Raw genomic sequence first — 22,594 nt, 5'->3', positions numbered from 1 at the left:
CCTGTGTTCTTTCTTCCCACATAGCTTTGAAAGCATGCAGAGGCTTTGTGACAAGTACAACCGAGCCATTGATAGCATTCATCAGTTGGTATGTATTTACCTTTGTTACGCACCATGATGTTTATCTAGCTGGTTTAAATTCACTAATCATGAATGACATCCAGAAAGCGGTGACTGGCTTAGTGCTGAATTATATGTGTTAGTCTAGTTGCATCATCAGCATTGAGCACTTCCATTCTTTTGGGGAGTTAATAAGTCTGATATTAAACTTTAGTTTCTTGATCACACCTGGGCAGTCAAGAAGTTAGTATTGGAGGGATGTTCCTATAGGAAAAAAAAAAGAAAAAAAACCCATCCATATCTCCCCCCCCCGTAGATTTGTAAGCTATTACTCTTCAGTGTGCACTTCTGGCACCATTGTTTTGGCACTTTGAAATAGCTGAGTTACCTTTAGGGAGAAGAAAAGGTTTCTCTGCATTTAGTGTGCAGATGTTTCACAGGGATTTATCATATAGATTTACTTTTGCGTGGGGAAATCTGTGGCTTATGGGTACTTAAATAATCCATGTGAACTCTCCTGTGTATTGTGTAAGTGATCCATGGCTTAGGAATTTCCTTGCTTGCCACTCCGTTCAGCTGCTCTGTTCTGCAGGATCATTCTGGCAAAACTAGAATTTAATCTCTCTTCAGACCAATTTAACGAGTTTTTGGTTTTCTTACCCCTATAAAAGGTTGAATTGGAGGAAGCAAAACATGAACAATGAATTAATATTACTATTCTGTTTAATTTTGAAAGTATAGGTGGATTTTTCCTCTGCTGTGCTTGTGGGAATTATTTGAAGTGTGCAGTGTTACAGCAACAAGACCTTTTTGCCAGGCTTTCCTTCACTTTGTGGGCCTTCAAATCCCTAAAACTTGTGCTTGTTTGGATTCAGGCATCTTCACGTGTATGCTGGTTAACAGCTCAAAATTTGAAGCTATTCAGCATTGGCAATTGCTGTCTGAAATGGCAAACCTGAATGGTTTCATTTTCTTCTTGCCATCTGAATCTCAAACAGAGGAGTGTTTAGGAGGGATGGATCCTGGAGTTGTCCTTTTTTGGCTTGTTTTTCCTTATCAAAGGGAGAGGTAAACATTTTTAAAACTTAACAACTTTTATGTTTAGGACAGGTTGTTTTTTGTGGAGAAAGGAAGCTTGATTTCCATCTCTTTCCTGCCACTCCCTGTTTGAGTACATGTGATTCCTCCCATCCTACAGTTCCTGAAAGAAAAGGAAACTGCCCTTATGTTGACTGCACTGTCAATGTCAGTTCAGTGGTGATCAGTAAATATAAAATGAGTGAACTAACTTTTACACCTACTCTGAGTATATTCAGTATTAAGCTTTGTGTTGCCTATTGATTTTTACACCTCTCTAATTCCCCCTTTACCACCTATTTCCAGCAGGCATATTTGAAATTACCTATTACTTGAGGTGAGACAAAGTACGGAGCAATCTGTGATGTGTCACTTCTTTAGTATCATTTGCTGGTTTTATCTTTACAGAGCAGCTGCAGAGCAGCTTGTGAGAGAGGAGATGGGAGGGAATTTATCTCATTTCTATGTTATGCCAATGCAGCCTTGTTTTGGTGATGTTTTACTTGTCCTCACGTTGGGTTCACGTCTTCTTCCTGCTCTTTACCTTCAGTGGAAGGGAACCACCCAGCCGATGAAACTGAACACTCGTCCCTCCAACGGGCTTCTCCGGCACGTCCTGCAGCAAGTGTATAACCACTCGGTGACCGATCCAGAGAAACTTAACAACTATGAGCCCTTTTCCCCAGAGGTTTATGGAGAAACTTCCTTTGACTTAGTGGCGCAAATGATAGATGAAATTAAAATGACAGAGGATGATTTGTTTGTTGACTTGGGCAGTGGTGAGTGACCAATAACTTAAATGGGTTTTCTTTTTTCTGTTTTTGAAATTCATATTTGGGAAGTAAACCAGGACTAAGGATTGTGTTACAGGATAAGCACCTTTTCTAGATAATCCCCAATGATGCTCCTGCTTTTTATGGCAAGGTTAAATAGACCAAACAGACAACCCAGACGTTCTTCCATGTGGTGTTAGTGAAATGTCGGCCTACAAATGCAAAAACCCTTGTTACAGAAAACTCTAGGTTTCTGTTGCTGTCTACAGATACACTTACAAAGAAGAAACAATATCAAAAATTATGCTTGAAAGATAACAATACCAATTCCATTTCTAAGGTTTCATCTATTTTCAGTGGATTCAGTTATGCCCATTGTATCTGCAAATGTGATTTCTTGACCCTTCCCATGGCAGCGTGAAGCATTTGGTGTGGAATCTGAAAATTAAGAAGTTTTTTTCCTGACATACTTTTCCGTGTGTCAAAAAAAACTTTATAGTTAGTTTTAACAGCTGCCTTGTGAGACCCCACAAAATCTGGCTTACAACCTACAATTGCATCTTGTGAACAGGTTAGAGTTTTAAAAGGAAATAGATGTTTCTAGTTTGTAAAGACACCAGATATGACTTAAACACATGTGGAAGAGATAGACTGAGTAAGAAGATGCTGTTCTTATTTTTGTGGCTAAAATCTGCTTCAGAGCAGGAAAGGAGTAATAAGAATTTCCCCATTTACTGGACAAGTTATAAAGTTTTAAATGAAGTATGTTTTGGTTTTGTTGCTGGTATAATACAGGACTTCTGGTGAAAAATATTTTAAAATACATTCAGTTGTTAAAAACCAAATATATTTTAAATTTAAATACAGCAGGACTGCCATTCCCCCCAAAACTTAATACCTTTCCAGTCAGGGATTGTCAGTATTTTATTTTAACCCCCTGCTTCCTGCCTCAGTGGGACTTAACTCTGAAATTTCCTGTCTCAATGACTTATGTTCAGATGAGACATTTAGAAAAGCATCAGATCTGACAAACTATTTTCCATCTGGAAGAAAAAAATTGCCATAGATGCTCACAATTGTTTGTTCAGAAGGTTAAAGAAGATCATATCCGAAGTCCTGCAGTGCTGCTGATTATGTAACAAGCTCAAATGTTAGATACTTTTACCTGCTATCATCAGAAATACAATCAGGTATTTATTGCTAACCTCCCTGCTCTAGTCCTGGAGCTTGACCAACAGTATAAAAATTCACAGTCCACAAAGCCTGTATGAAAGGAATGGTTTAAATTCAGAAGCCTTTGACTTTTAATTTTTGGAGCACTGAAACAATTAAAACCAGAATATAGTTGTTGAGTTTGTACTGAAGGAGTGAACCTTTTGTAAATTGTAATCAATGCAGTATTGAGTGCACTGTAAATGAAAACACTGTCACAGCATATTATTTCTCATTAAATTTAATGCCGTTCCAATAACTACATGGCTACAGCAGTGGCTGAACAGCAGGGCTAAACCCCCACCAGCACGCTGGGGCTGTTCTTGTTAGTTTTGCATGTGATGCCAGGAATATGTGGCTCATTGCGGGAGAAATTTATGGAGGTATGCATCATCGTTAGGCAAACTGAAATTACAATACAGTGAAGTTCTTGCAAAAAGAAAAGCCAAAGGAAGATAAGATTAATAACTTCTTATGCCGTGTCATGTGATGTCTGACAGCGCAGCGTGTTTTTGATCATCCCTTTAGTCTTTGTCCTCCTTGTTCTTCATAAGAAACAACATAACAGTTCTGCCTCAGACCTTTGATTGTCCATGTTCTCCCCCCTGCAGAAATTCATACATCCATATTTGCTATGTGTATAAAATATGCATGTTTATGTAAAATGGCAATTGGCAAAAAAAAAAAATCCAAAACAACAAAAAAACCCAACAACAAAACCCCCTGTCAGCACTACGGTTCTCATTGTGCCAGACAACATTATAGTGGTAACGGTTTAAATGCAGGAGTTCCACCCCTTCAATTACCAGTGCCGCTTCCTGCCGGCAGCCAATGAAATGGAAAACAGCAATATGTTTTCTGTGCAAATGGGCTACCCTTTTAGATTCACTCTTGTTTCCCATGTGGTCATCTGTAGCACAATTAAGTGCACTGGTGTGACAAAGATGCATTTTGCGTTAGTCATAGACAAAAAGCGACGCATCGACGTACTATGGATGAATATTGAATGCTTTAAGAAAATGTTAAGTGACTGCTTTAACAAACATGGAATGACATTGCTCTAGTGTGTGTGTGATGTGTGGGCCACTCATACAGAGAGGAATCTAAGGAATATTATTTCTTTTTAAAGTAAGCTGGGATGGGGGAGAGGGAATATATTGAGGCAAGGGGTAGAAATGGCAGCTAACTACTGCTGGTAGCATCGGATGCAAGTAGAATTTGGAGTGATGGGAAGTTCATGCATTTTTAAGTAATACTTAGTCTTGCCAGCGTAGTGGCTGCTTCTGAAATTCTGAAGTAGCTCATGTATAAATAGGCTTTACATGTTCTCAGACTTTGTGCCACATTTCATGGTGAAAACCAGCATAAGTATTGCTAGACTATGGCAAACATTTCAGCCAATCTTTTAAGTTAATGGCGTAGGTATGTGACCAACAAGTATTTGTTTTAGGATGTGGTAGGGTTTGTCTAATGGTTCAATTAATTAAATAGTGCATTACAGTGTAAAACCTGTAGATTTGATGGAATGCATATAAAATTGGTAGATTAAAAAATTAAAATGAAGCTATTCTGAAACCTGTGTGAATTTGTAAAAATGAGCCTGTAATATTTAATAAAAGTAGCCATTAATAATTATAAATACAAACATTGCTGTAAATGTTGGAGTCTTACGCTATCATCATAAAAAGCGCTCAATATATGGAAGAATCTATACCTCAGAACTATGATGCTAAAATTCTTTTCTCGAAGGGAAGTGAAATTGTACTGCTTACTTTCTAGTTAGGTCGTAAACCCTTTTTACTGAAAACCAGTTCTTAGTATTTCATGTCTTGTAGGAAAATGGGATTCACTTTAGTAACACACGTTGCTTTGAATCTACTTTTCGGTTGAGAGATGGGCAGAGTTCATATGGCAACTGTCAGACGCAACTGGGAGTTGAAATTGTCCCCTGAAGCCTAGTCCCACAGACTTCTCGCATTTTTCCTGTTGGCCTTTGCTCTGAAAGCTCTTATCTCCCCTTGCAGTGGTTTCCTACTGAATCTTGTCCTCACGTTTGTTTTTACTTTCCTGCAGGTGTGGGTCAGGTGGTGCTTCAAGTGGCTGCAGCCACAAACTGCAAACATCACTATGGTGTGGAAAAAGCTGATATTCCAGCCAAATATGCTGAGGTGAGTTGTTTTATTTTTTTTTTTGTTGTTGTTTTGATGTGAGTTGTGTGTATATGCCTTACTTGAAGGCTAACTCAGTGGTTCAGGATTACTGTTCAGTGCTGTGCAGGAAGAGGAGCAGAGTTTCAGTCCTAGTTGCTTTTGCTTCTTGAGTCAGTAAGACCTGGAGCACGGCAAGCTTGGGGAAGGAAGCATATGTCTAGTCATTTGCTAGTCATTGTGGAGTGCACAGAAGAAGCATTAGCATGTTTCTGCAGTGATTTCAGGACCAGGAGCTGTACAGCTGTTTTAACAGTAATGGTGTAGGTCCTGCTCAAAAGGAAGCACAGTGTAAGCTTCACCTAAACACCTGCAATCATTCTGTGTCTGAAATGGCTCTAATATAGGGCTTCCAGAGACCATAGCATTAAGCAAACCTAGGAAAGAATTCACCAAACAAATTGTTCTTACAGGTTTTAAAGGCTATGATTCTGCTTATGGTAGCGATGCCCCTTTTTGGTGCCCTAAAGCTGAAGTTCAACTTAGTTATTGAACTGTTGTAGGCTAATTGATGAAGCCTGTGTTGGGTATCTGGTTAATGACTGCTTAGTAGCCATCTAAATGAAATCTTATTATAAGAAAACCAGAATGTTTAGTCAGGCAGACAGTTTTCTTTACACTTCTAATTCTGTGCCAATGGGGACACACAAGAATAATCAGTTCCAAGGCAAACCTGGAAGGCAAACGAGCTACAAGCAAACAATAAAGGTTAGTCCTGCCTTACCATAAGAAGTTTACTTTATTCAGTAAACTGAACAGAAACTTATCCCTCTGTATTGTTAAAACAAACTGACTCAGTCTGTACAGGCTAGAAAATTATACCTTATGAAGGGAAGGGGGGAAAAAAAATCCTTGATTGTCCTTTTCAGTGGTGCGGACAAAAAGTGCGTAAACACAGTGGCGAAGAGGATCAGACAAGGATCTAAAAATCCATTTGGTTTCCCCTGCTGTGACCAAGTGGAAATTTCCAACTGGAGTGCTTTTTGCAGTCCCTCTACAGGGGTGTTCTGGTTTCATTAGGGAGTCACTTGCAAGGCTTGGACTCCGGTCTGTGTTTACTAGTAAACTTAAAGATCAGTGTTAAAGAGGGAGAGTTGAATTCTCGCTTTCACTAATACCCCTTCATGTCATTGTGCAAACAGAAGGCTTTAGTGAAAATGGTTAGCAAACAAAAAAATGACCCGCAAATTGAATATTAGGAGTATTAACACACAGGGTACCTTCAGTTTCAGAAGTACACCAGTGTTTCATAAGATTACTGGATGAACAAAATGTGCTGCGTTATTTGTCTGGTTACAGACTATGTCCTGTCAGATTTAACAACTAAACAGCTGCTGCAGAGTCAGAATGTGTGAAGCTGCCTGTGTACAGCTAATCTGCCTGGTGCTGTGTGTAATGGACCAGTTTTCTTCCCCATCTCTGACAAACATTTGTGGAGGGGACTGGATTAAGTTTCTAGTTAAGATTGGCTGTGGCAACACATCTCTGGTTACTGTGATAATTAATGCAGATGACTTTGAAAAGCTTCAGCTAAAGAGGGAGAATGTTATGGATTTGTTTTAGTGAAGTTGTCTTAAAAAAATTAAAATGTAAATTCATACAGGATATGAAAATACTGAAGACTTTTGTGAGTTATCCTACTAAGCTTTGGAGTGCTTTTGAAACGTAAAGAATTTTAAAGCACATCTGGCAACGCACGCTGTTTTTTTGACCTGCTGATGGACGTCCCCACCATCTCCAAGTTGTTAGTGAAGCCAGAATTCCTGCTATGCTTGTCTCCCCATCTCTTTTCCCTGCTACCTCCATATGTGGAGTCACATCCTAAAGATCGGGAGGTTTTATTTCAGTCTTCCAAGACACTTGAGTTCCATTTTCAAATGTGTTGTATGTGCGTAGCTGGGCCCTCACTGCCACTCTAAAGTGATGACCCGTGCTGCATATTGTCAATTTGTATAGATGGGGACAAGAGTCTGTAAATGTGGAGGTGCATGTTTGTAAGGCATCAAGCTATCTTGATAGATGAGGTTTTTGGTCCCTTTCTCTTATATTTGGGCAATGGAAAAACCAGGGCTGGTTACCTCGTTGGGTAGTAGCAGCCTTCCATCCTCTGTTTAGATGTAGTTTGACGCATTCTTCCTGGTTGCTCTGGCAAGTGCGATGCTCCTTCTGTTTGATATTGCAACGCTTTGCATGCCACTTTCTGCTTTCTCATTCACTCTAGCAGCCCTGTCTTTATGCTGTTTACTGCTTTGCTCTCTGGGCTTAGACTGGGCTGCATTCAGTGCCTCCTGCTCGCTGTGGGATTATGTACCACAACCCAGCAGCTACTTAAGGTTGTGCCATTTTTAGTGCCGAACAGTGTCAACTCAGATTGCCTTGCATGTAATGCGTAAAGGTTTTTTTTAAGGAAACTAAACTCCAGTGGTTGTCTGTCTGCCTATCCTTTGAGTGTTAATGGCAAAAAACCCCAACCCAACCCAACCAACCAAAGTCTCAGGAGTCAATGAACACTGTCAGAGCTGCATCTCCTTTTACTGTGATGTAACTGGTAATATGAGATGTCCTAATAGGTGGTTTTGTTTTTCCTCTTCTAGACAATGGACAGAGAGTTCAGGAAGTGGATGAAATGGTATGGGAAAAAACATGCAGAATACACAGTGAGTGAAATTCAGCTGAAAAAACTTTTGTGATCCATGCTGATGTACAGAATTTGCAAAGTCCTCTTCAGCCTTTCACCAGCCAAGCAGCAGTATGAGTCATATCTGCTTCCTGGCTTTTATCTTGATCCTGAGGATGGTGTTCTCTAAGACATCCTCCCAGGCCCCTCTCTTTGTCTTTCTTGACATGTGGTATGGTGTTACTGGGAGCATTTTCAGGTCTTTTCAGAAGCTCTTGGAAGATTTATTATTTTAAAACGTTATTGTTTTAACTGGGGCTGCCATGTGTCTTCTGTTTGTATTAAATCTCCTTTTACTCCTCCTTCCTCTCCATGGTGTGGGGGTTCTGCTGGGTAGACTATTGAAAATGGCAGCTCCTCCTTGGGCTTCTGAAATCTCCTGCTAGAAACGAAAGCCAAAGCTTTGGTTCTGCAGGCAGGTGAAGGTGTGCTCACCCGGGACAGGCGGTGGAGGGGAAGGGATGGGGTGGCAGGGGTTTCAACACTGGGGAGCAAGGGGTTGAAGTTCTGGATGAATGCTGGTGCTATGAGATTAGAGCAGAAAACTTCAGGACCAATTAATAGGGTGGATGGTTTGTAGTTGGAGGTAAGGGGTGGGTTGTTAGTTCTGGTGTGGAAAGGATTGGAATTAGATGCTCTGAGGGTGGAGCTAGAGCAGGAGGAATAAGTGGGCCATCACAGGGCATGTCTCTACTTGGGGCTAGGGACACATGTTGAAATTACTTTCCCCTTCCTCCGAATGTTACTTAATCATTGTATGTGTTTTCTACTCTGTAATGATCGTGTGAAGCATGTGCAGAGTCATACACTGTCGTGTGTCATTCCTTCCCCTTTCCTTTTCTGCCCCTTCTTAAATGTTGTTAAGAAAATCTGCTCCCTAGTTAATCACTTTCCAGAGGGGAGAAGTCTGTAATCATAGTACAATAGGAACCCACTGGGAGTTTTGAAAATACATGTATTTATGCTTCTCCTACCACTCTCCTATGGTCAAGGAAGAGGCTGGATGGATCAGGGTTGTTCCCTAATTGCTCAGAGAAGTTGGGTCACTCTTTCCTGCTCGGAAGTTGCAGCTAGCAACATGTACCGCAGTTGAAGTGCAAGCAAGCGTTTGGGGAACTGCTTCTTCATTTTCCTCTTGTACAGAGCCATTATTCCTATGTTACTGGAATGGTTTGAACCACATGGCTTTCAGCATTCCGGCAGTGTGGGATCAAATGGCAGGTCATAGATGGCCAGCCTTTATTTCCCAATTTTCTCATCTGCAGGAATCCGTGGTGCTCTTTAGAGGTCTTATCTTGGAACGGAGGATATGACATCTCTCCCTTTGGGAGGCAGTCTGGAGAAGGTGATAGTGCCACCCGCCTCTGGGCACTTTCTTCCTGAAATGCCTTTATTGTATAGTGTGATTTTCTTCAGAGGGATGCTGGGCCTGCTGTGGGACTAGTTTGTAGCAGGATTGATATCGGGCTGCTCTTTCCTGCTGTGGAAACACTGTGAATACTTTACTTTTCATGAAGTGGCCATATGGCATTTTTCCATTGTGTCACCCAGCTGGCATTACATGAAAGGAATTGTTACTGAAGATACTCTGCTTATGAGCTGTGTAATTTAAAGAATAGGATAGGAACTTGGACTAAGATATTGAAAGCATATTGATTGCCGTAGGCAGCGAGCATTTCCATATTGTGCATTCCAACTGACAGAGTCTGGTACTATATTGAAACAAAGCTACTTATAACTCTGTTTTCTGAAAAGTGTTGAGAGTAAAATTTCTCTTGAGCATGCAGTCTGCTTTTCTGGGAAGAGCCGAACACTTGCAGCACTTCTTAAGGAAGGTTGGTTTCCTTTCACCTTGTTATTGTGATGCTTGAAGATACATAGACACACAGAGCAGATTTTAGTTTTTATTGGTTCATCAAACATCCTAGGCTTACATTTCTGGGTTTTTTTTTGCTGAACAGTATTTTTCTTTACTAAGTCCTTAGACAGCATCTTCTATAGGTGACTGTCATTAAACAGAGAGCAAACTTGTCTCATAATGCAGCTAGAAGACACGGGAAGGCACAGAATTAAAAGCCTGGTATCTTTATCTTTCTGGAAAACAACTTTGTCTCTGCAAAATGCTTAGTGAGGTCCCAAAATTCCAAATGTTGGAGACAAAATAAGCACAAATTGAAATAGTCTGTCATCAGCAGAGCTTAACTTGTGAATTCCACTTGAATGTTTTAGGCAGTCATATGAAAAATAAATATTTTGAGTAGAATAAAGTGTTGGAGGAGGGAGGCTTGGCAGAAATTCAGTGGGAAGAAGTCTCAGATCCCACCTGCAGTTTTGTCTGAATAATGTGGATAGTGCTTTTGACTTCATGCACACAACAGCTGCCTTGCTGTCAAAGTAAAAATTGTGGTACATAAGGCAGCAGTAAATCCTGGAGTGGGGCCTGCAGGGCTGTGGTGTGCGGTTTTTTTAACAGCCAAGAGCCTAGTACAATTATAGGTTTCCAGTACAAGTAGATTTTTGATTTCTCACTGAAAAGTGATCTGCTGCTTCTCTTGAGTCTTGTCTTGTAGCTAACACTGTGTTGGTGAGGCAACTGTTGATTGCCCTTACCAGCTCTGCAGCCATCAGATTCGCTTCCTCACCTTCACGACCAGAATATTTGTGTTACTGCTGGGAGTTCTGAGCTTGGACACATGAATTCTGATGAGCAAGGTCCAGTGACAACATGAAAAATAAACCCTGATTGTCGAGGTATATTTCTACTCTCTTTTGTCTGCATTCATAGAAAAGAGTCTCCTTTGAGAAATGGTTCTGTACAAAATATGCAGTCACACATAAACAGATCTTTTCAGTAAAACAAAACATTGTTGCATAGTTACTTTCAGATGATAATTGCATGTTAAACTTCTTCAGCAGCTAGTGGCAAAGTGTCATGAGGCACGTTGGATGCCTAAGGCTTCTGCAGAGCTACAGCTGCTAGTGATGGGTCGTCGCTGCAGCTTTAGAGTGGGAAGATCTGTTTGGGGCATGAGAGGAGTGGGAGAAAGGTTGCTCATCATATGTTGGATTGTAAGTCTCCTGATCTCCAGCTATTGTAGGTAATCGTATCTCGTAATCCTGTTAAATGAACTGAGTTTCATTTTAAATGATGAGTTCTTCGATCTCATGATTCTAATTGGAGAAAAAGACCCCAAGAGAGTAACACTTTCTGATAAGAATCTTTCTTAGTTTTTATATTCAACTGAGATGTTTCAACTTGCTCTAAGTGTTTACATCCCCATGCTATGATTGTATGGTGGTTGATGTTTAATTCCTGATCAGTTAGGGATAATCATATTCTTTGCTGCTAGTCTTTTTTGCATTTGGAGGGAATGCATTATACTTCCAGGGCTTTTGTCATCATCATCTGCTTCAGCTTTTTGGACTAGAATGTCCCACTTTCAACACATCTCACTTTGTTTCAACTCCTTTTATCTTCTCATTTCCCTTCTCATGGAACTGCGAAGTTTCCAAGATTAGCCTTACCCCATTCTTTTCAAGAAAACTGTTGTCTGAAGGAAACAGGAGACTTTTCTAAGGTCATTAGGCCTAGATAATTAGTCTTTCTTGGGGAATTTTTGCACATGTGCAGTCATCAAATTAAAAAGCAGTATTGCAGTTAAGAGGCAGATGGGTTTTCATGGTTTCTAACTGTAAATATCCTCATGTGGCCTCAGAATCAGAGCCATCTCCAGGTATCTAGGGCACAATGCTGAGATTGCCATGTAGCAGAAAGTGCTTAAGTGTTCTTCCTCGGGTACCCTTGAAGAAAGTTTTCAGTGTGTCCTCAGTGCCTGCTACCTGTCGTACCCTTCTGCTAGGGGAAGGCATTCTTGCAGTCGTAGGTTAGAGTAGGTCTCTGCAAGCAAAGCTGGAAGTAGCTGCAGTCGCACGTTGGACTTCTGCTGAAGACTAGGGTTTGTTTTGGTTTTGTTTACTCCGGGTTGTTATAACAGAATAGCTTCCTCTGTTCCATAAAAGCTTGTTTTAGCAGTAGGTGGAAATCATCCACAAGTCTTCAAAAGTAGTGCAGGAAAAGACAGGTCAGCATTGCTGAAGGCTGGTATTTTGGCTGGATGGACATCTTGGATGCACGTGCTGTCGGCTCAGAGGAAACCCCAGTAGCATCTAATTGCTGAGGATGCTCTGTAGTTCAGCCCTGTGGATTAGAGGTGATTTTTGTTGTGCATAAATCAGTGGAAGCCTGGCATCTGTAGGCTTGCAGGCTTCTCTCTGAGTTTGGGGTGCCCCGGCTGGCTTGTTTTCCTGGAAATCTCAGCTCTGAGCAAAAGCAGAGTAATTTGTGTAGGAGTTCCATTGCCTCTTGTTCCATTGCCTGATACCAGCTGCTGGTTTGTGGGGATAATGGACATCACCTGTACTTAAATTTCATTGCTTAACAGTACACTGCAGCTGAGGAAAGGGCAAAATATCTGCTTGTCCCAGATATTTTTGAATGCCCTATTTCAGCGGGAAACTTCATGTTTTGGTATTTGAAAAGCCCTCCAAACGTCCCCTGTGGCTTTGAAATGATGCCACATTTCAGAGGTTTGGATTCATGCCTCCAGTTATTTTTGAAAAGAACAGGAACCTAAAAATAACCATGTGTACTTTTCCAGGCAGAAATGACTGGTTTTTGTGAGCCAAGTGTTTGCATGGAGGCTGCTGGAATGAGGCATTCTGTGTGTGAATTTATGGCTTTGTGTAACTGCTCAAACAGAGTGTTACCAGAGAGACTCCCAGCCCAGAACTGGGGTGAGAATGGAGCCCTCCTCCGCAGCAGAAGAGCTTGACCTTCATAAACTGTTGCTCTGCTACGTGATGAATGCACAGCCGTTGGAGTGTACCTCTTGTTGCTTCCCCTGGGTGGTGACCTGCTGGTTTTCTTTGAGCTATAGGAATCAGATGCCATTGAACGTATTTCTGCAGTCTCTGTAGAGGAAATTTATCTGTTTGAAAAACCTGAATAAAAACCTGTTTTGGCTTCTAAATTTAGAAACAATGCAGGCTGGCAGCTCTGTGAAGCGGATTTCACTGAGCTAATTATCCTTTTAGATAAAGCATGTCTCCTGCATTGTCTAATCAGATGAAAATATCTGCATTACAGATGGTCCCTTCCATTCATTATTCACTAAGGAGATTAAGTTTTGCAGAGAGAGGAGGAACACGATGGGGGTGGGGACAGTGCTGGGAAGAGATTGAGTGCATCCCCGTAGCTGTCACCGCTGCTTTGCTTGGGTGTGCCACCTTCTCCCTACATGACTATAATGGACCATGTTCTTCTGGTTTAGCTACTGCAGCCCTTGGCCAGGAATTAGGTAGCTGGAATTGCCTTACCAGTTCTTGTTTTGCTCTCAAAGTTGTTGTAAACCACAGAGTTGACTGGGATTTGGGGGGAATTTTGTTGGATCCCCTGTGTCAGTTGATGGGGAAGGCCCTACTTTCCTCCTTTTACGCCATCATTTATTGATAGCGGCTCCCCAAGTAGAGTAGGTGAAGAACCTGGCCGTCTAGAGTAGTCAATCAGATAAGTCTTGTACTCTGTTTTGAAGGTAACAGACCACTGATCCAGGAATCACTGTCTTGCTTCCAGAGGGGAATAAATAACCAATTTTCTCCCAGCCACAGCTGACCATCTGGTTATTTCTGTACTCCAATATCTTTCCTGGTGAGATTTTTCCCCTCAATTATTGGCTAAGTATGAGCTAGGGTAGCATTACAATACAAAAATAGATGGGTTTAGACAGGGCTGTGGTTCATTTGAATTGTGACATGGCTATATCTTGCAAAAGTAGACAGGGGGAAAAAGTGTTCAGCCTCCATGTGTTATATCAGGTTAAAGCACAGAGATTTTGGTTATAACTCTATTCTTCCTAACTACATAGGCAGGACAAACATACAGTGTAACTACATTCCAATAAAGTATAACAGCCACATAGGTTAGATGTCAAGACCTTTATATGAAGCTTAGTATTTCAAAATAGTGTCATGTTAAGGTGGTTCTTTGTCCTCTTGCTAGGCTATGGCTTTATAATCATGCTTCCTTATTTTTCAAATGTTTTTCTTTCTCCTGTTAGTGTATGAAAACCTCATGTAGACATTAGAAACTGTGTGGTGTGGAGGACTGCAGTATAGAAGCTGACTTGCAAAAATTGTTGTAAAATAAATATAGTTGCCTTGCATGTGGGTTTTCTTCTACTGTGTCTTAGTTACGCGACCATGAAACTATGTACTATGAGAACAGAGAAGACTTTGAGGCAAAATTCTCTCTTAAAAATAATCTAGAGATGGTTTCCATTCACAAAAAGGGCATATAGAGCTCCACAAAAAATGTTTCTGTATAGGAGGTGAGAAGATCTCGGTGCTCTTTCAAACTGTTCTGATGTTGTAATGAGTTGCTGCTTTAGGTTTTGAAAATACCTAGTAGTGTGTTGTTAGGTTGGATCTCTCCAAGTTAAGTCTCAACACATGCTTTGTTTCTACTATAGTGGGGATATCAAAACATGCATCCCCTCCCAGCAGGTGTGAGAGTACAGGTAGTAATTCTGTTTTAAAATCTTACTTCAGCCTAGCTGTTTGGCAGAACAGAGAATTCCGACTAACTTGAGTTATTCTAACTTGCTGTTTTCCGCATGTTTATTTTGCATCACTTAAGGCTCTTTGCAAAATTCTTGATCTCTTGCCCAAGAACTCTCAATGTTTGCTTTTCTCAGCCCTCTTGCACAGTGTGTAGCAGGAGGGCATTTGGACTTCTTTTTTGTTTCTCTTTTTGTTCCCCATCCCTTTCCTCCCAAGAAGCAGGCCCACTGCTGGCAACTGCGGCTTTGTCCCTCACAATGGCTCAGGCAGGTTTACGTCCCTTTTGGTGGCTCTGAGTGGTGTCAGGCTGCTCTGCTGGGAAGAGAAAGCTGTGGTGGAAGATACCAGGCTCTGGTGCTTCACTGAGACAGGTATCCTGGCTTAGCTAGTGAGGTTTGGAAGCAGCTTGCGTGTGTCTGCATTGCAGTGCAGGCACTTCTGTTTGAGTTGTCACTAAACAAGAATAAGTGCTGGCATGTGAAATGCTCACTTCTTTCCATACAAGGGAACATATGCAGAAAAAGGATGCTAAGCAGTCGCTGTCATTGCCTTGATGTTCCTGAGGTTCAGATATAAACCATCATCTTATTTGCCCCTTCAAAGTGTCATCATCATTAATTATATAGTTGCATATTATCTTTTCTCTCCTCCTCTTATCTTCCTCCCCCAACCCTCCTTCTACCTTACTTGTAGCACAGCTAAATAGCATAGCCCATAGATTCCTCTCATTTCAAAAGTATGACTGAGAAAAGGTTAATCTGTGGAAAAGCTCTGTAGTTGTGGGTATAAACCTGGGGCTTGATGTGGTTTCATCAGAAAGGTACCATATAAGTCACTGAAGTCATAACTATTATAGTTATTTTCAAATAAGGCCTTTATGTTGCTTGATTTCCAACTTGAAAGTGTTAGAAGATTCAAGATTTATATTTAGTACCACAGAAAAAAATCAGATGCTTGTCTGTCTGTTGCAACAAGAGCCTGGATTACAAGCCAGTGCTTCCAGCAAGCGCTGTGCCGAATCTCTGTGCTCTGGTTCCCCCTCTGCTAAGAGGGGCTGACTGAACCACGGGGGTCAGCACGGACTTGAGGCATTTGCTGATGGTTTCTGGTGTGGGTTCTGTATGGCACTGCTGGCTTCTCCATGGAGCACAGCCTTCACAGGGCATTGGTGATACTCAGAGACCCTTCCCTGTTCATCCCATGGCAGGTGAGCAGCTGAGGTTGGGAGCAGAGAGGGAGGAACCTCTGGGACCTTAGGAACGGGCAGAGCCAGCTGCTGAGCTCGGGGTGCTTCGTCTCCTCAGTATTTCCTAAAGGCTTCATTTGACCTTATTTGTAGTAGTATAACTGAGCTGGTACAGCATGTTTGGCCTTCTCCAAAGGAAATGGGGTATGGGGCAGAAAGGAACAATGTTAACTCTTGTGTGTGTGTGTGTGTGGTTTTTTTGTGTTGTCTTTTTTTAAGCTGGAAAGAGGTGACTTCCTCTCAGAAGAATGGAGAGAGAGAATTGCAAACACAAGGTACAGTACAGCAATTGAATGCTGCTTTATGAACTGAATATTTGGGAGTTTTTATAATGGAAATTGGGAGGCTGGCCAGCTTTATATATAGAATTTCCATAGCAAATACCAAAAGTCTATCTGCAGGCTTTTATACTGGCCTCTTTAGATCCTTTTTTCTGACTAGAAAATGGGTTTAAATGCACATCCTGTGATATTACATACAAGGGTGTATCTAATATAAATTCTGGTTATACAGAGAAGTATAAACCTCTGTTTTGCATATCCTTGTAGTTTGTATCAGTGATTCTGGCAAAACACTAGTTATCTTGGCTATTGGGGCATACAGCTAGGCTCACTTTCTGTTAAAAAAAAAAAAAAAAAAAAGACCTAAGTGAGTCTATTCATTTAAGCTGATTGTCTTGAAGATTATTTCGGTGAAGATCTTTACAGAGGCTTAGACTCCTTTCTGATGGTAATAAAAAGGGAGTTACTTTGTTAAAAGCATAAAATATTCTTCTGTATTTTTAAAGGCTTTGCATTCTTTCTACTTTATGGACAGAAAAAAAAGTCTCTATTTTTATATGACCTTCTGGGCCACTCTGTTATGTGGGGGAATGGAAGACAGTTGTCAAAGAGGGCTCTCTGAAAGTCTGCAGCGTTGTGGCAATTTATGGATTGCTTCCAAGACACTGTTTTAAGAGTACTCCATCAAGAAGGCGTCTGCCAGGCTGATGGCTTTTGCATTATTATCTACCTCAGTTAAACTTCTGGAGGTACCTTTTAATTTGTGGACAGACTTGTCCCAGCCTTGCAGCATTGTGGGGTTTCACTTTGTTGCTTGCCACACTGCAAATGCACACTCCTCTGCTGCCTGTGCAACTTTCCTTGGAACAAATTTAAATGTTTATTATTTTTAGCTGAAGTACATCTAACTGCATGCAGAAATGCTGATAGATGTTTATTTTTTATGGTATGCTGCTAATTGTATACCTGCTGATCCACAGCCACCTTGCTCTCTGATACAGAAATTCAAAAATAAGTAGCTTTCTGCTCACAACTGTTAGGTGTTTGTGTGCGTTCTGAGTGTGCCAACTGTTCAGCGTCTGCTCTGTCTAATGAGACTGCAGATTGCCTGATGAATTCACACTGGAGCCATCCAATCTTACTCTCTTAAGCTGAAGTGTCACCCTTCCCGTGAGCGTGGCCCGGTGGCCAGGCTGTGAAGGGAAGGGTGCGTTTGTACCAAAACACAGTTCTACGTGGATGAGTGCTGACATGTAAGCAAGCTGTGCAGCATGCAGTATCCCTGTTAATAACTGTACTTGTGGCTTAGCGGTACGTGCTGAAAACAGGGCTGAAGTCAAGGAGGACTGGGGGCTCCTGTGCTTCTGTCAGGCACATACACAATACTGTGCCAGACTGAATACTAAAAAAAAAAAAAAATATATCTGGCAAGCTATGTCTTTTTCCCTTCCTTTCCTGGATGTTTTCTAGTCCCATTAATATGCTTGGCTCTTTTGCAAGGCCTCTTTTTTGGCACATGGTGGGGAGGAGGATGAAGAAACCCCTGCTAGCCTTACTTGCCAGGCAGGGTTTCCCAAATTTCCAAGAGCAAGGCATAGCAAGAATAACTTTTTTTTTTCCTTGGTGTATAAAAATTTTTTTATCTGTGGTTTTTAATAGCTTTGGCTGCTGCTCTTAAACTCAGTGTCCTTGTTGAACATGTTTCATGTGTGGAGGCACTAGGAGGGGGGTTTACAAACAGACCTCTTGCAAAGAAATCGGTTCTTCATGTTGAAACAATATGCCAGAATGGCTTTCACAGTTTCCATGTGCAGGGTGCTCAGTAGCTTCCAAGAGATGTTGAGGACTCTTGTTGCAAGCTGGTAGGAAACAGGCACCAGGGACAATTAGACCAGGCCCAGGCTTTTAAAAATAAAGGGATATTTATTTTTTAGTCTGTGATGTGTTCTATTTCTTTCCCAAATATTTTTATCATTTGTATGATTCTACCTCTGTGCAGGTTTCTTTGTTTCCAAATGATTGTGTGTTTTTCAGAACAAAACCCCCTCACTGGATTTCCTAACCCAGAAAGAAAGATGCAAATCCTCCATTGAGGGTTAGGGTGAAGTGCTGGGTTTAGGACAGGGAAAACGTGCTGAGACCTGTCAACTGTCTTTTTGCATTATGGGGGATTTCAGAGCTAGAAGAGAAAACACATTTTGATATTTTGCTGTAATATTTTAAATGCATGTGAAGAAGTAATGGGATGAAATGTGTCTGTTGTGTTGGAGTATTGCTGTTCATGTGTGGATTAACTACTCCAAGTGCGTTGGTAGTTGCTGTTTGATCTCACTGCCACAGAGGGTTGAAAACATTTTGCACATTGTTTTTATGTTGAACCTTATGGTGCAAAACTCAGCTGAGAGCTGAGTGTGCTGAGGGGAACTGTCAGAGCAGGACGCCTTGAAAATTTTTAAAATGTAATTATGTGGGCAGCATCTGTGAATGCTAAAGGTGAGGTACTGTTTTACGTCACGATGCAAGAAGAAAGCATTTTGTTAGATGGAAGTAGCTGTAGAGTGAGGGACAAGCAGCGATTTTCATTTTCATAAGTGGCTATAAGTGATGGTGACTTGTGGTTGTGGGGGGTAGTTGTGTGTGTATACTTGGGTGCCATTTGCCTGTCCCTCTTCATTAACTAGACCATTATCTTGCAGTGTTATTTTTGTGAATAATTTTGCCTTTGGTCCTGAGGTGGATCACCAACTGAAGGAGCGATTTGCGAACATGAAGGAAGGTAACAAATCGAACTTAAATCCTTTTTCCATTGGTTTCCTGCTTACTGCGGGAACTGCTGGTGCTAAGGGCTTAGTTACAGCCATCAGAAGCCAGGTTGGTGGGTTTTACTCTGTGCCTTGCAGGCAAGTGTCTGCACCACAGTGGTTATTTCTTGAGCTTTTTGCTTCCTGCCTTAATATCTACTCTGACCTACCTGAATACTTGGAAGTAGCTCTGCATGTGAAGACTGTCTGCAGAGCTCTGTTGGGGTGGGAGGAACTGCTGGTCCATTCTTACCTGTTATGGGAGCTGACAAAACATGTAATGGCCAAGACTGCAAAGCTTCCTGCATGGGCATGGCTTTGTATATCCTGTTTCTGTAACTGCATACTGAATTCAGTTACCAGATTCCCCTATTTAAAGCTCTCAGATTTAGAACTGGGTATTAACTGTAAGTATTAAAATGGGGACCCTGTCATGGGATGTCTCGTGTGCTTCTTGAGAAGTCACGCTGCAGACACTAGTGACTGGGAATGCCCAGTAACCCCACTGTGGCCCTTATGTTGCCAGAGGTGTCTTTTTTTTTTTTCTCAACCGCTTGGATAAGTAACAATTTTATTTGGTTATGGCAGAAATTATAAAAATAAGTATTTCTGAAAAGAAAAATGTATGGCATGAACAAAGAAGCTGTGGCTTCCCATGGTACAGCTTTGTGCTGAAGTAAATAATGGGACTTTTGGGCTCTGTTGCAAACCATAAACCCCCCAAATTCAAGCTGTCTCCTTTAATTTTAGTAGTTGGTATTTTTTTTTCTTAAACTTTTGTTTAGTGGTGGCTTGAGAGAAGTGGCAAGGTGGGGAAGGTTCAAGCGCTCTTTACAAAATGAAGAAACCTTCATTTTCTTCCCAGAAGGTGCTCAGGCTCTGTGCCTTGGGCTGAATGATCACAAATAGCTGTGAAATGGAGAATAGTGGGGTTTTTTTAAATAAAAGGGCTTTGGGGGCTTGTGTATAAAAGATACTAACTAGGAATGAGATAGCGGTGTTCCTAATTGAAGCTTCTATAGATTGCCACTGAGAATTAATGCACTCCTTTTTTGGAAGTGTTTTAAGATATGTCATTTTAAAGTGATCTTGAGGTGTCACCTCACAGCTACCTGGCAGGACTAATATATTGACTCTCTTGGATGCTGTCACAATGAGCTTTAAGTAATTTTTTTAAAAAAATTATATACAAGTGGTAATTTTATTCAGGCTGCTCTTTAGGGCTGTGTCCTAGGTTATAGTTAATAAGTGGTCAATTCTAGAAGAAACCATGGTAGCTGACTTTGCTTTTGTTTTTTCTTTTTTCCAGGTGGGAGAATTGTGTCCTCAAAACCTTTTGCACCTCTGAATTTTAGAATTAACAGTCGAAACTTGAGTGGTATGGTTGTCCTTTTTATTGTTCGTGACAATTGTGGTGTATTCGTTATCTGAACATGCTTGTAGTGGCATTTCGTTGCTCCTTAGAGTTATGTAAGTAAGTAGAAAAACGCTGTTGTATTATTATAGTATACATGCCAAAGTGACATGTATTTAAAATAAACAGAAAAACCCCACCCAACACTGGGACAGACAGACACCCTTTTTGTGCAGTTTGTCCTGCTGTGTTTCGATGTCTATAATGTCACTGTTTCCCTGGCATCTTTTATAGTTGAAGAGAAATAAGGTGTTTCAAGGGTGTGATTAATTTCTTTAACTACAAAGCCCTACAGTGACTAACTTGCATGCAAGCTCTTTATACCGTAGCTGTCTAGATTTGGACAGGTAAATCTCACCAGTTGTGATTTGTAAGGCTCAGAAGCTGAAATGTTCAACTTTGAATGCCTTGTCTTCTGTACTGTAAATTGATCAGACAGACCTAGCCCATAAACAGCCAGTTGCTGTGTCTGCTTGCCAACAAAGTTTTGTGGTTTTCTTCTCTTCCGAATATAGACTTGATGATATTTGCCAATGTTGTCCTTTGCAAGTATGTGAAGTGCAGTTTAATGAGGTTTTGAGATTACTAACACCCTGTGTTGTTGGTTTTGCTCCTGACCTTTTTTCAATTTTTATTGTTGAAATTTTTCAAGCAAAAGAACGATCCAGGCTGGGTTCAGTGTAAAACATACCCTAAATTTAAAAAAACGCCTTCTTCCCCTCCTTGTGCAAACATGGCAAGTAACATACTGGGTTACAAATCTCAAGCTTTCTGGTTTTGGCCTGACACTCATGGTAAACTGCTTTTCAAGAATAGTAATTTGAAGACTGACATTAAGGCATTTCACTGAACTAGTGCCATTGAGAGTTAATTTTACTAAGCTTGAACTGTTGTGAATGTCCTGTGCCTCAGACACCCAAACCTGCCCTTTTCCTTCGTGTTTGATACTCTCTTCTGTGGCATCTGATTGCCTGGAGCCTCATTAACCATTGGGTCCTGGCTTGCCAATCGTTTGTAGACATGTAGTTGAAAATAAAAGGAAAAAAAGCAGAATGGTACTCCTGGAAATCCTCAAACCTCCAGAGAGTTGAGATCAGTCTGTCAGTTTGTTAATCAATCAGAGTGCCTGAGTAAAGCCTACCACCACTTTTACAGCACACTAGAACTAGATGAAATACAAGAAGGCACTTCTGAGGCTTCAATTAGGAGACCTGCCTATGTAAAATTTTTTTGGCCTCTCAAGCCTTTTCTTTCCTGGCTTCTGACCATTTCTTTATCTCTCTCTGCTAGGTTTGGGAGGCTGCAGTTATTAAAAACGTGGTGGGGAGGCGAAGGAGCCAATGTGTTCTGCTTTTTTCACCTAATAAAAGCCCTGGTCGTGACTATGAGTGGAGCTAGTTCTTCATCCTATTTCAGCCTTCACCCCAGTGTGGATTCTTTGGGAATGTTTTCTAGAATTCTGGAATTTTATATATCAACTGTTACTTAAGGCTTAATGTGAATGTTGAAGTTAAAATTATATAGAGATAGCAAGTTAAGAATTCAGTGGATGAGATTGCTTAGCATAAGAATAGATAATAGCTTCCACTAATAGGAAACTGTCGTGGTTTAGCCGGCAGCTCAGCCCCACACAGTCGCTCGCTCACTTCCCCACCGGTAGATGGGGGAGAGAATCAGAAGGGTAACGCTCGTGGGTTGGGATAAGAACAGTTTAATAATGAAAATTAAAAGAAACAAGAACAGAAATGCAATGTAAAGGAGAAAAACGAGAGGCGCAAAACCCTGGGGAAGGGAGGGGGGAGGGGGAACGAACCGCCGAAACAAACTGCATGCGACGCAGCTGCTGCCGACCCAACACCGCGCCACTCCCGAGCTGCAAACTGCCCCCCCTTAATATACTGGTCATGGTGTCACGTGGTATGGCATGAACATGCCATTGACCAGTCGGGGTCAGCCGCCCCCACCATGGCCCTGCCCCTCCCAGACCCCCAACCCACAGCAGAGCGTGGGAAGCTGGAAAGGTAGCCGACCCCTTCTCAACCAAAACCAGCACATTCTCCACCCCTTATTCCATACCATTTACACCATGCTCAGGTCCCATACGATGCAATACAACCGTACCAACCACCACCCCTCCCCTTCCCATCCTTTAACATAACACACAGACATCATTCCCTTAGTTCATGGACCTTCCCTGTAAAATGTCCATTAAAATGTCCATTGAGTTC

At 41.4% G+C, this 22,594-nt stretch overlaps 1 protein-coding gene across 12 annotated transcripts in view; it reads left to right on the top strand.

The window, feature by feature from the left end:
* The window catches only part of DOT1L (DOT1 like histone lysine methyltransferase), a 100,720-nt gene that overhangs the window by 36,934 nt on the left and 41,192 nt on the right, over window positions 1-22,594 (top strand). For all 12 annotated transcript variants that reach the window (XM_064469534.1, XM_064469536.1, XM_064469532.1 and 9 more), the window contains exons 4-10: window positions 25-88; window positions 1,688-1,916; window positions 5,196-5,290; window positions 7,924-7,986; window positions 16,090-16,145; window positions 18,848-18,927; window positions 20,262-20,330. In XM_064469534.1, the coding sequence (XP_064325604.1) occupies window positions 25-88; window positions 1,688-1,916; window positions 5,196-5,290; window positions 7,924-7,986; window positions 16,090-16,145; window positions 18,848-18,927; window positions 20,262-20,330 (656 nt within the window). The remainder of the gene's footprint in view (window positions 1-24; window positions 89-1,687; window positions 1,917-5,195; window positions 5,291-7,923; window positions 7,987-16,089; window positions 16,146-18,847; window positions 18,928-20,261; window positions 20,331-22,594) is intronic.

The sequence above is a fragment of the Phalacrocorax carbo genome, chromosome 19 (assembly GCF_963921805.1).
Source record: "Phalacrocorax carbo chromosome 19, bPhaCar2.1, whole genome shotgun sequence".
NCBI classification, from domain to species: Eukaryota; Metazoa; Chordata; class Aves; order Suliformes; family Phalacrocoracidae; genus Phalacrocorax; species Phalacrocorax carbo.
Note: the sequence above shows the minus strand (reverse complement) of the source record. Positions and strands in the feature narration are given on the sequence as shown.